General features: G+C 46.6%; 1 protein-coding gene across 1 annotated transcript in view; it reads right to left on the reverse strand.

Annotated features, from left to right (window-relative positions):
- LOC144161903 (dual specificity protein phosphatase CDC14A-like) overlaps positions 1-13,267 on the reverse strand; it is a 43,348-nt gene extending 30,081 nt beyond the window's left edge. Inside the window, exon 1 of the mRNA XM_077692461.1 lies at positions 12,993-13,267. Coding sequence (XP_077548587.1) covers positions 12,993-13,044 — 52 coding nt within the window. The 5' untranslated portion in view covers positions 13,045-13,267. The remainder of the gene's footprint in view (positions 1-12,992) is intronic.
- Positions 13,268-13,864: the final 597 nt, after the last annotated feature.

A 13,864-nucleotide genomic window follows, 5' to 3' on the forward strand; every position in this document is an offset into this window, starting at 1 on the left:
ACATTGTGCCAACCTATACGAACAGATTTCGTTCACTTGCAGATAGATCGAATTTGAGTAAACTTTCACATTCAGACGTATTTTAAGTTTGGGTCCTGTCTTTGTTCCTCGAAACTGGCTTCGCCGTGTAAACCGTATTTTGCAGTTGGTAGACAGGCGAACAGCCTTTTTTAGTATCTGGTATAGCAGCAAATATGTGTTGCGAAGCCCTCGTTGCGTTTGCTGTCTTTACCTGTTGTTTAGAACTTTAGAACTACTTCGGGCGTCAAGGCCCCCGTTTTACTGAGAAACGCATGTAGGATGTGTTTGCGCGCCGACCGACCGGAAGGCGGGGCTATTGCGGGGTGAGGAGACCGTCCTGCCCGAGTGTCTCAGGGGATCGCGTATACGCGTTGTAGATTCCGCACCCCCTGTGGTGTTCGCTCCGGGCTCCGAGCCCTCTCTCTTCCAACGGCCGTTCCTGTTCTTTCCACTTTTTGCTTCAGTGTTTTGTCTCAACGGTTTCGTCTACGTCAATAATTCTTCTGCCGGAGCGCGCGTTTTCTGGTTCAAACTTTGTGTCTTAGTGTTGGGTTCCTTTGTTGTTGCGGGACCATGGTTGATTGACTGAGGAAAATGTGCCCAGAATGCGCTTTTCTTTTCAATGACCCGGACGAAACAAATCAAAGTCCTGACCGCCGGGTTCATGGGGAGCAGCTGCCGGCGCCCGGGTCGCAGTTGAGAAACGCTGCCGGCCGTCGTTGACACCTTCGCCATCAGATATGCCCCGTTTAGTACTCTTGCCCTTGTCGTAAATCCCCCCCCCCCCCCCCCCCCCCGTTTAAGTTGCGTTTTTCTTCTTTCAACTACTTTTTCGGCCGCCAAGGCCAAGGTTTTCTAAGGAATGCATGCGGAGTGTGTCTGCGCGCCGACCGACCGCAAGAAGCGGCTGTTACGGGGAGCCATCATCCCAGCTTGGTTTACAGCGCGGCAGCGGCGTTCCACACTCCCCTTGGCGTTGGCACTGGCCGCTTTCGGGATCCGGGCATTCGAAGTTCAAACGACCTTGCTGTCTTTTCCACTGTTTACTTTGGTGTGTTTTGTCTGAACTACATTCTTTATGTCAATAATTCTGCAATTGCGCGTTTTCCAGTGCAAACTTTGTGTCTGCGTGTCATTGGTACTTTTCTCTTTGGCGGGTTCGATATGGCTGATTGGTGTTCATAAGTGTCTCCCGTATTGGCTGCAGAAAGTGGGGCCAGAATTCGCTTTTCTTCCACGGGTGCACTTGAAGTAATTAAACGCCGCTCCGCCGGCTTCATTGGGGCCCGCACCAGGAAATCATCCGAGAAACGCTGCAGCCCGTTCCAGCCCTTTCGCCAGGAGACCGCGATCCAGTCAGTCATGTCCCGTTAAGTACTCTTGTTCCCTTTACTGTTTTTCTCATTTAATGTAATAATTGTATTGTTTCATGTTTGTATGTGTTAAAGATATATCAGACAAGGTCACCAGTAAATTAAATCAGTTAACCTTAAAACTTCTTCAACGTCTCCACTGCTTCACTGCTCGACCAACATGCTACCGTAGCGGCAGTTATTGGCCAAATTTTGTTGCTACACTCTCTTAAGTATTTTCTCGTTTCATGTAATAAGTGTATTGTTTGAAATTTGTATGTATTAATGGTCTACCAATATTATTAGTAAATTCAACCAGTCAACTTTTAAAAATACTGAAACTTCTGGACTGCTTCCCTGCCGATCACCATGCTATCGTAACAGCAGAGATGGGACAATATTCGTCGTTACATAATAGTCAACTGCACTGCAAAGTTTCTTCTCTCTGCATTTTTGTAAAAATAAACGTCACTAGGAGACTGCACGTGCTTTACTCTTAGCTTGACTTCATCAGTGAAGAAGGCATTCAGGACTGCTTTATTTGCATTTCCTCCCCAACCTGGTCTCCCGTCATGCCTTCCTTCCAATTCTACTTCCAAACTTGGGTCCGGGGCTTCGGGCTATGGCCAAAGGCTTCGCGTACCTTCTTTTTTTATGTGAAGGTGCATCCATTATTATATTCCTCCTGCAGGCGAATTGTATAGGTTATGGCGGCTGATTTAATGCTTAATTGTTTCGCGTAAAAAATAATAAACTCGGCTACTCTTTATAGTTTTATATATTTTATTCTTTATGGTTATTTATTTTTATTTATTTGTATTACTTACATTTGTTTTTACATTTTTACATTTATATATTACTATATTTTATATTTATTGCCAAAATTTCGAACCCCCCCCCCCCCCCCCCCCAGACAAAAATCCTGGGTGCGCTAATGCAGGAGACCTTCAGCTTCTGCAAAGGTTTACATACAAAGCATTCTTCAGCGAAGCCACGCCCCCGCGTCCTTTCTCTGGCTTGATCTTGTGACTGAGATATCAGACCCAGCTGGAATCGTGAACCGGGCACCTTTCGGTTGGCTTTCCCCCACAACATTAGAGCCTTGCACAACAAACACACGTGCACACACTGCTTGCTTTTTTTTAGAGAGGGGTGGGGAGGAGGCCACGAAATTTATGATTTCAACTTCATGGTCCCAAATGTGGCCAAATCAGAGACTTTGGGCTAGGTAAACTTTACAATGTACGCTATGGTGGACAGGCTGATCGCGAATGCATAGTGCACGAGGCTGTACTTCCGATGCTGTACTAGGTTTCTTATGACCCATACGAGCTTTTTTTATTTTTTGCCAGCCTGAAGCTTGTTATTATTGAGTGGTTTCATTAGTCTTTACTTGCTTTTCCTACAAAATGTCAGAGTGTACATTTTACAGCGCAGATGCTTGCGTTTTCGCGCAGCCCAAATCCATACAGGTATTGTGCAATAACATCCCCGCAACATACTTTCCTACAATGTATATTTTGGAAGCGGGGTCACAATCGTTATGACTATATACTCGGTTACAACTTAAGAACGGCAACGATGATGATTGATGATGATTGATGATTGCTATTGGTTTCCCCTTTGTATAGCGGGGTCATCTTACCAACAAGGACTCCATGTTTTACACTCTTGGTTTAATACTAGCGCTGCTTAGCTCAGGCACAAAAGGCTATTAGGAACAAAATACTTTTTTTTCTGTTACAGGTGGTAACTGTCCTAGGCAATATTCCCCTCTCTGCTTTTAGTCCACCTGCATTCTAATCTTCTTTTCGTCCCCTCGACAGCCTTGAAGTTAACTTCCTCTGTGATACCCTTAAATCCTAGGGCTTCTGGAAGCCGAATATTTCCTTCATGTAGATTTGGATGGAGCTCACAGGCAGCGGCTAGGCAGCGGCAGCGCCGGCAGTATGCTTAACCGCTTCGCCTTTATTCTGCAGGTTTTCGGATTCCTGACGACCCTGAATCAACACTCCTGTGTATCAACCTGCTTCGAGCATGTGCCGACCACCGCTGCGTTATCGTTCTTTGGGAACTTCACGCTCAGCATCAACCGTTGCCACATGGACTGCTCTGTCACGCGCGCGTGTGCCTACCGTGGTGCGCCCTGCAGCTGCTTGACCGGAGTGTTACATGCGCAAGACCACCTCGACCAAGCCAATCATCGAAAGTCATCATTCTGTTACGTCATCAAGGAAAAGTATAAAACCCCAGGACCTGGTCTCCGTCGTCAGTGGGCTAGGCAGCGCCGGCAGTATGCTTAACCGCTTCGCCTTTATTCTGCAGGTATGTTATCTTGATCATGCCAAGTGTTTTCGCTCTGACAATCGGTGTTTGCTGCTGCTGTCCTGCCCACACAATTTTGTCAGTGTTTGCTCTCATGCCGTATATAGTTTACGGCGCCTTCGATGTTGAACTAAATCCTGGCCCCTCTAAAACTGCTGCCGCTAAAGCAAGCAGTAATGATGGGAATGCTCAGGGACCCAGGACGCGTTCTAAAAATGAAGCAAGCGCTGTTTTGATGGATGGTAACTCTTCTGTGGAGCAACTCCTTTCTAAACTCCTCGACGGTCAGTCAAATGGCCAAAGTTATCCTCGATATTAAAAATTTTCCCCATACTGTCAACGCTAGATTGGATTCTCTGGATTCACGTGATTCGGCCCTTCAATCGTCCCATGCCATCTCTGCACCAGTTGCTTCATCGGTACCATTTAGCAGTGAGTGCGCAGCTTTGACACAGACAACGGTTAACGACCTAAGGTCAAAAAATGATGACCTTGAAAATCGCATGAGATGCAACAACCTAATCCTGCATGGTTTGAATGAAGAGGACGACGAAAATAGTGACAGTCTCCGGGCTAGGGTATTACAAGTACTTAGTGATACCTTGCTCATAGACTACATGTCCTACCATTGAACGTGGCCATAGGCTAGGTCGGTCCCGAGTCAACCATGTGCGGCCCGTCATTATGAAGCTTCTAGACTTCCGCGCTAAAATTAAAGTGATGAAGAACGTCTCAAAATTCAAAGGATCCGACTGGTACGTCACGGAAGATTATTCCCAAAGTGTGCGCTCTGTACGAAAAAAGCTTTGGGATGCTTCTGCTTCATTTCGTAACAGCGGGTCTGAAGTACGTTTGCGCTTTGATAAACTTTTTATTGATGACATTCAGTATACCCTAGACGCAACTTCTAACACGCTTGTTAAAGTACCCTCCCGTCAGTCTTCCCGTCACCCTGCACCCACTCCTGGATCTTCGCCCCCCCCCCCCCCTGACTACCCCACTGTCCATGTAATGACCTAATAATTTTGAATGTCAATGCAAGAAGTCTGCTCAATAAAGTTCCTAGCTTTGTCTCTCTGGTATCCGCGTTTTCCCCGCACATAGTAGGTGTAACTGAATCTTGGCTACATGAAGGCGTTTATGACTCAAACTCCACCCGGGTACGTCCTAGTTCGTAATGATCGACAGAACGGCAAAGGCGGGGGTGGGGCTTTACTCTTTCGGTCAGACTTGAAGTTCTCTGTTTTTCATGTGCCTTTAGATGTTGAATCGGTGTGGTGCAAGCTTTACTTAAACAAGCATCATCTCATGGTTGGTGCCTGCTACCGCCAACCTGGCACCTCCGTCCATCATATACGCAATCCTAATAGTTATATTCATAACCACAATATCCATTCATCTAATATTATCTGTATGGGATATTTCAATGCACCCGGAATTCATTGGCCTTCCTGACACCTTCCGGTCGAGAACCTGGCCTCGGCCGAGAGCTTATCAATTTTCCGTTGTCGCATGACTTGGTGCAGTTGGTTAGTGATGCAACTCGACTGGACGCACTCCTCGACCTAATGTTTGTAAGCTCTAACATTGCAGAAGCTGGATTTATATATGTGAAACTACCGAAGGTATATCGGATCATAAGGCGGTCATCGTGACCCTGCCTTATCCTGTGTTTAAAACCTTGTATTCGTTCATAACATTCCTGGATTTTAATCGTGGTAACGATACTTCTCGATCTTGAATGCCCTTGCTGATGCTTTTTCTCTGTTCGAATCCATGAGCAGCAACTGTGACGTTGATAGTCTTGTGACGTACTTTGAAAACGTTGTAAAATCTTGCATTAATCATTTTGTTCCAATAAAAACTAAAAAAAAACGAATAAGAAACTTCCTTGGATGAACAGAGATATTCTTCACCTATCTCGTCGTCTACACAGGCTGAGGCGTAGAAAGAACCTTGATAAACCTGATAGTGTGAACGAGTTCAAGAAAGCTAAAAAACAACCTGCCGCAATGATGGCTTCTGCAAAGGATTTTTTTCTTTGGCACACAATTACACTCTTTACTCAAAAGTAACCCTCCTAAATTCTGGACATCAGTTCTGCCTGGTAGCTGCTCTTCCTCCTCACTCTTGATTAACGGTGAAACCATTACTGATGACCAGAAAATCTCCCATGCGTTTAATACTCACTTCCACTCTGTATTTTCCGTTGATAATCACGTTACCCCTGCCTTTAACTCTCCTTCCGATATCGGCCCAATTTTTTATGTAACTATCAGTCATGCTGGTGTTTTGAATCTCATTCTGAATCTAGATGCAAAAAAGGGAGACGGTCCCGATGGTATCCCAAACTCCTTTTTAATTCGGTATGCGTTATGGACATCTCGTTACCTTACGATTATAATTCACAAGTGTTTGTCCTCAGGCATTTTTTCCGGTACCTGGAAATTGGCCAAGGTTCGGCCGATTTATAAGTCTGGTGATAAACAGCTTTTGCCAAACTATCGTCCCATCTCGCTGACATCGCATTCCGGCATGTTGTTGGAGCACATCATTTATAAACAATAGACTTTCTTGAGACTAACAATGTTTTATCTAATCTGCAGCATGGCTTCCGAATGGGGATTCAGCACTTCAACTCAATAGACCCTTTGCAAAATGGCCAAATCGTTGGCGGAAAAGCAGCAAGCCACTCTGGCAACACTGTGCACCCGCTGCGCCGCCATTAGAAAGGAAGCGAAAAGGCTGCGAGCACAGAGTTTATATGGGGTAGCTACCGTCCACCGTCCACGCAATTGCATACACGTCCGGCCAAGTGGGGTTTCCCACTGGAGGATGGGAAAATAACTTTGCCGCCCTTCCTTCGATAGAAGAGCGGCATATTCAGGATTTTTATTCTTCGAGGTCGACCACTGAAAGGATCTACGAGTACGAGCGATCATACGTCAGCGTGGAGTCCTACGTTACGCCATCGTCAGTGTTGACAAACAGCAGCAAGCAAAGGTAGGATTTGTTGGAAATAAAGAATAGCCTTAGCGTTGCCTCCTTGTTTGGCGAGTTTTAATTGCGTTTAATCGATGCGCCCTTGCCCCGTGGTAGCGGCGGCTGGCCGCTATGAACGGGCTATGAAGGGTCCGTCTCTGCTGAGCGCTCACTTTGCGTATGTTCAAACTTTCAAAACTATTCGCGAAAATGACCAAAGCATGCATAATGAAACTGATTTTGATGTCTCTGCTAGAGGTCATGTTTGCGATTCACCGCCTCTGTACTTGCGGCGCTTAATTTTTCCGTCGGCGAATGCGGTGCTAATGCGGGAGCGATAGGTCGCACGCGTGCGTCAGCAGCGAGCAGAGGCAGTCGACCTTGAGAGGAACTCAGAGGAAGGAACAAACACAGAAGAAATAGGAGAAAAGAAGGGCACGCCTCGACTCGCCCCAGACGAGCCGTTGTGCAGCGGGGTAGATAAGCGAAAGCGATTTCACCAGCGTTAATCTTCGAAAGGTAGCGCAAAACACCACTTCAGGAGAGAAATATGACTACGGTGATGGGGCAACAGACTCGTGGGGCAAGACTCGTGAAGCCGTGAGCCAAAACGTGCAACCGCAACGGCGTTGCTACGACCGGCTTCCTTTCTAATGGTGTCGTCGCGTTCACCACCAGTGTTACCACCGCTGAATTCTCAGTGTTGTCCGCCTTTTTGCAAAGGGTCTATTGACAGAATTTACCCATGACATTTCTTCAAGTCGTGACTGCGGCCACCAGGTCGAGAGGTAATATTCATTGACTTCGCAAAAGCTTTCGACACTGTTCCCCATTCTAAGTAGCTTAATAACCTCGGTGCCATCCTAAAAAATTCAAGTCTAGCAGATCTAATCGCCAATTTTCTGTTTAACCGCTCCCAATACGTTAGCTTTAACTCTGGCAATTCACCTCTAATTAAAGTCACATCAGGGGTACCACAAGGGTCCGTTCTTGGTCCTTTGTTATTTTTTATTTTTATCAATGACTTGCCACAATCTATTACCTGTATATTACGCCTCTACGCCGATGACTGTGTTTTGTACAACACTATTACCTCCGTTCAGGATCACCATCTTCTTAATGACTCGTTTAGTGCCTTTTGCTCTTGGTGTGATACATGGAAAATGAATATCAATTTCCGTAAAACTGTCTCAATGTCCTTGACCACCAGAACGCAGACTTCCGTTTTCAACTACTCTTTCAATGACCTAATACCCCAAAGGGTTTCAGATTATAAATACCTTGGCGTGGTTTTCACTACTAACCTCTCCTGGTCTAAACATATCAACTCAGTCTGCACCAAATCTGTTAAAAAACTTGGTTACCTAAGACGTACTCTCAGAACATCCCCACAGGAAACTAAATTAGTAATGTACAAAACACTAATTCGTACAGCTCTTGATTATGCCTCTATCGTTTGGTGTCCGTATAAAAAAAGGAGAAATAAAACATATTGAATCCGTACAAAAAAAAAAAGCAATCCGTTTCATTTGTCGCCGCTATGGGCGTAATTTGTCGCCTACATCCGCCCTTACAACTTCAAACCTTGTCTCACGCTCTACGCGACGCGATATCGATTCGCTCAAATTCTTGCATGGTATCGTTCACTCAGTTAAGCGCCTTTCCGATAACAGCTATCTTAAGTATGCTGAGCTAACCATAACTCGAAATAATCATGCCCTAAACCTCACCCCACTTCATGCACACACCAATGTATTCAAATTTAGTTTTTTTCCCAAGAACGACAAAACAGTGGAATTTACTGCCGGGTGAAACTGGGAGCGCATCGATAAATCAATTGCAGCTATTTCTTGAAAGTCGTGTCTAAACAATAGTTCCTTGCTTTGTTGTGTTGGTATGTGCGCCCCGCCCTGCAGTGCCCATTCATTGGGTGTATAACAATTTTTCTGTGTACATTGGCACCTACAGGATCGGGATTTTGTTCTGAATGGAATTGCCATGTGTGTAGGTGTGTATACTGTATTTTCTTGTTCCTTACAGTGGTGCATTTGTAATCACTGCTCTGTGTTTCAACCACTCCTGCTATAGCCCTTAAAGGGCTGCAGTATGTGAAAATAAATAAATAAATAAATAAATGTGCCGCATAGTTTCTGTTTCTTTTCCGCAAACCACGCATACCCCATCATTTTGTGAATACTTCCCCACAAAGCTCTTAGTTCGCAGGCAACCTGCTCTAGCCTCAAAAAGCAAAGCACCGCCCTGGGAATTATCGTAGAAATTTTCCTTTCTAATGTTCAAGTTCTCAGCCCTGTACATCTCTAACGACGTTTTAGCTTCCATTTTTTTCCTGCATTTATTCGTTTTAATCTGCCTTGCCTATATTTTGGTTACCTTGGCTGTTTTGGATTCTCCACAGTTCTTTCCGTATTTCATCGTTAGCCTTCTAGTCTTTCTTAACCACTGCGTGTCCACGCTTTTCAAGTATAGGTACCTAAAAACCTTAGCTGCCCACCTTCGTTGATCCATTGCCCTCAACCTCATTTCAAAGCGTAAGGGCCCATATCTCCCTGAACTGCTTCTTTAGTTTTTCCATGCGCGCCTAAGGCCAAACGTCCTACCGTTCTCTGGTTCACTTCAAGGCCTGATAGAACGTCTGCTTTTAAGCAGAGTACAGCATTCGCAAATGTGAGACCCGGAACCTTTACTCCTTTCCACATTCCTCTTACTACTTCATATTTGTTATACCCCCACAGAGCTCTATGCTTCATTATAGCTGCGTTTCGCTTTTCCTTAACCTTAAGTCGCCCCTCGTGAGTTATTAAGTAGTTATCCCCTTCGTTTATCCTTACTCCCAAATATTTATATTCCTTCACTCTGGGTAATTCGCCTTGCTGGATAGACACTACGTCAGTGGTAGCGTCATTGAAAACCATTATTCCTGATTTTTCTGCACTAAAATTTAACCCGAGGTCGGTGGCTTCCCGGCCGCTAATATTTATTAGCCGTTGCATATCGGTTTGGTTATCGGCTAAAAGAACAATGTCGTCTGCGTATAACATTCCCGGAATATGCTGTTGTTCCACTTCACCTTGCAGCATATGGGTTAGGCTAAACCCTATTTGACTTTCTTCCAGTTTCTTTTCTAACCCTGCCATGTAAAGCATGGACAGTATTGGGCTCAAAGGGCATCCCTGTTTCAGTCCACGATGGATGTTGACCTGCTGGGCGCATTTCTGTCCTTCCCATCTAAGGTGCACTCTATTTTCTTTATAGATTGCCATAAGGAACTGTATTAACTCGTCATCTAATCCCTCGAGTTTCGGCATTCTCCACAGCCGTTCTCTGTTTACGTTGTCATATGCCCCTTTAATGTCCAAGAAGGTAATCTATAATGGTCTATTCTGTGCTTTCGCAATTTCAGTGCATTGCATTACCACGAACAAATTGTCATCTAGTCGCCTGTCTTGTCTAAATCCATTCTGCAGTTCCCCAAAAATTTCATTTTCTTGCATCCATGCTTGAATTTGATTTTATCGCCTGCATTACGAATCTATACACCACTGACGTTTCTGCGAGTGGTCTGTATGAATCAATACTGGCTTTGTGTTCTGCTCGCATTCATCGACGCGCAGCGAGGCGCCACAAACTCTGAACTGCGAGTCAGCCGGTGTCCCTCGGAGGGTGAAACAAATGTGTTTTGTGTGTTTGTTCTTGTGCTTGTGTGTGCGCGCTTCTCCTCCCCTCTCCGAGCCGGGGACGGCCGGAAAAGGAATTCGGCCCGTTTCTCCCGCTGTCCTGCAACCCCGGCGAGGTACCTACTTCTTAAGCGCCAAAACCTACAGGGACATAGAATGTGTGTAATTCTTTTCTGTATCTCCTATCGACTATTTTTCATGTATATATTTCACGCTTGCTCAATAAAATTTAGTTGGAAGTTAGCGCGTGTCCCTGTCTCATTCTATGTCCCTGTAGGTTTTGGCGCTTAAGAAGTAGTTATGGAACACCAACTAGCCCGAACGCAAGCCCATCCCGGCGAGGTATTGAGTTACGTTTCGCAGACCGTGCCGCGCTTGGGTCCAGAAACGCCACGACCACCAGTCTGCTGTTGCCAGCCCTCGAGACAGCACCACTTTTTTTACGGAGCTAACCAGAGGAAGGAACCTTTCTTTTTTGGACTTGTAACCGTTTTCTGCTTTTCATTTATCCTTAATTAAAGTTTGCCTTTTAAGCCTTCCAATGTTTACCCGTCATCTTTATGGATAGCGGACGCATCGACCCGTCGAACAGCGTACGCGAGGCCAGAATACTTTGTCTCCTCTGCCTTTATATATTAAATTCATCCTACTTTCTAGCCAGTATATATTTGTTTGGTTTCTATCACCTTATCTAGTTCCCTTATAAACGATTCCTTACTTTTAGGTCCAAGCAGGTTTATCAGTTGCATTCCGTCCGGGCCCACTGCTGTCTGGGGGGAAACCTTTTTCTCTGATTTTTTCCAATCAAGGTTGCTCAAACTTATTTCCCTTTCCGAAGTTTTCTGCGGCGCTGATGTTACCGGTGCAGGCTTCCCTACCACTTATTGCCCTAAACTTCTCACTAATCACTCGATGAATGTGCGCCAACGCGTGCTCTCCTTCTAAATGTTTCCCCTCCTCATCAATCAGGAATTTTCGATGGATATCGTTTTTTGAGCTTAGTAATTTTACGTGGTTCCAAAACTTCTTGGATGCGCTTTTGTCCTTCTTCCGTATTTCTGCCATCCATTGTTCGCTTTTCTGCTTGATCTTTACTTGCACCATTTTCTGCAGTTCTAGTTTTTTCCCACGGTAGATATCCCATTTCTCCTTCCCTACCTCCGGTTCCATACAAGTTCTTTTTGCTTCTCTATGTTCTCTCGACGCCTTTCTTCGCTGTAAAATAGCATCTTTTATTTCCTTATTCCACCAGCTTCTCGGCTTTCTCTTCCCTTTCCATCGGTTTCGTTGCTTTGCTTCATTCATCTTACCCTTTATGAACGCAATCAGTTCGTCGTAATCCCAATTGTTGTCTGGGTATTTATTGATTTCATCTTCCAATCTATCAGCGATGATCTCACGAACGGAACGGAACGACGAACGATGATGATGATTGATGATTGATATTGCTTTCCCCTTTGTAGCGGGGTGATGACATGTCATCTTACCAACAAGGACTAATATACCCATGTTTTACACTCTTGGTTTAATACTAGCACTGCTTGTGGCAGGCACAAAAAGCTTACTAGGCACAAAATACTTTTTTTTCTGTTATAGGTGGTAACTGTCCTAGGCAATATTCCCCTCTCTGCTTTCGCTGTGCCTCATCACCGCGGCCGGATGTTACTCCGCCCGGCGCAAGTAGTGCGTTACTGGGACTATATTGAACATGGCGCGAGCTATTTCCGTGATTTGTCGGACTTAATGTGCTTATAAACTATATACTTAAGCGACGACAAAGAAACTACGGAAGAAAAGGCAAACGGCATCACACATTCATAGCAACCTCCTCTCAAAACGCGCGCGCCCGTTGACACCCGGGTCCGTCGCTTGGGCGGAGTGATACCGTACATGAGCTATTGCCGTTCTTAATTAACTTGTTCCCCAGTATAGAGCAAATACGCGTTGCAAGACGAAACCACCCTGTCGCTGTACCGGTATCAGGTCCAAACGAGGTGAGAATATAATGCACTTGTGCCTGACGCGGTCGGTGTTAACAGTGGTGGTATGTTTTGTCGTCACCGACGCTCGTAGAACCACGTCCCCAGATAGCTTTTGATGGAATTCGAGCACTCTACTAAGCCGCAACTGCTTTTTTGCGTGTCCCACGCGTGATGTTTTCTTACAGACGTGACCACGCCAGCTGGGGTTGTAAAGGCAAAAAGAGGCGACAGGGAGCTCTCACCCCGTAGAAGCCGCGGAAATGCGCCGCAATCGCAGAGCTCAGGGCCTACAAAAGTGGCGCTCCTGACTCCGACTCCTGACAGCGCACCAACTGTTCGCAGTGTGGAGCGCACGCGACCGCTCCGCTTACATATATAGAACAGTAGAATCGACAGTTGAGCTCCTTGCACATCGTTGAACAGCGCTTGAAGACGAGGACAGTATCACGAGGAGGCACACGACGGTGCTGTCTGCTGCCTCCTTATCTTTTGTCCCAGTCTTCAAGCGCTGTTCAACGATGTCTCTACGAAGCAGTGTACCGCAGTTAGCGGCGGGATGGGCGTGCGCGCAAGCCTCGCGTCACAAGCGCCGCCAAGTTTGACGCCCGGGCCGCGCGATCGGCGCCAGCGCTCACCCTTGATGATCTCGGCCAGGTGGAGGATCGCGTCGCTCCTAATGTCCTCCATGGCGCTCGGAGTCGCGTCGCGGCCGATGTCTTCTGGCTGGCGCTCAGCTGCTGGCTACTACCACGGCAGCACGGAAACAACGCGGTGGCATCCCCCGCGCAACATCAGCCGGCGCGTCGTCGAACTCGGGCGGCCAAAGCCTGGGCCGACTTTCGACGCCGCCGCGCGACGCGCTCCGAGCCAATTTGGGACGGCGATGGTCGAGGCCCTCAGCGCACGGCCATCTTTCCACCCGCCGTCATCGCGAATTTTTCGAAGGGCTCGTGCGCGCGCTCGAGCCAGTACCACGTGACCTGCAGCCCCCAACTGGCGCGCATGCGCTCCCGCAGCCACCCACAGCGCGTAAGGGAGATGATGATGATGAATAAGCTTCATTGGTTTGAGTCGAGGTGCTGGCCCCTGGCCGGTGGGAAGTCCGGTGGCCATCCGTGCCCTCTCCTCCAGTTGTGAGCGTAAGGGGGAAAAGAAGATTCCGCTTTGTCGGACTCGAATGGATTTCTCCGCTTTCTAATGCGGCAACTGGCTGCAACGTCCCATACCACCCACACCCTCCTGAGGGCAAGGGTGTGTTTGCGAGTGTGCGCTAGGCGGCGGTGGGAAATTTTTCGCAGCGGTCGTGGTAGTGATGATGACGATGATGAAGACATTAACCAGTCGCATTTATTCACGCGCCCAGCGAGGGACAGCCGATAGGCCTGATGGGCGACGAAAAAATAATAACTGATAATAAATTATTATCAGTTTTTTTATCAGATTAGTATGGACAGTGCCAGAGTTCGAGCTCGAGAGCCGTCGTTTTCATGATATAAGGCTGTCCATC

This window comes from Haemaphysalis longicornis, unplaced genomic scaffold (assembly GCF_048455015.1).
Source record: "Haemaphysalis longicornis isolate Haplotype H1 unplaced genomic scaffold, Haemaphysalis longicornis Haplotype H1 scaffold_12, whole genome shotgun sequence".
Classification (NCBI taxonomy): Eukaryota; Metazoa; Arthropoda; class Arachnida; order Ixodida; family Ixodidae; genus Haemaphysalis; species Haemaphysalis longicornis.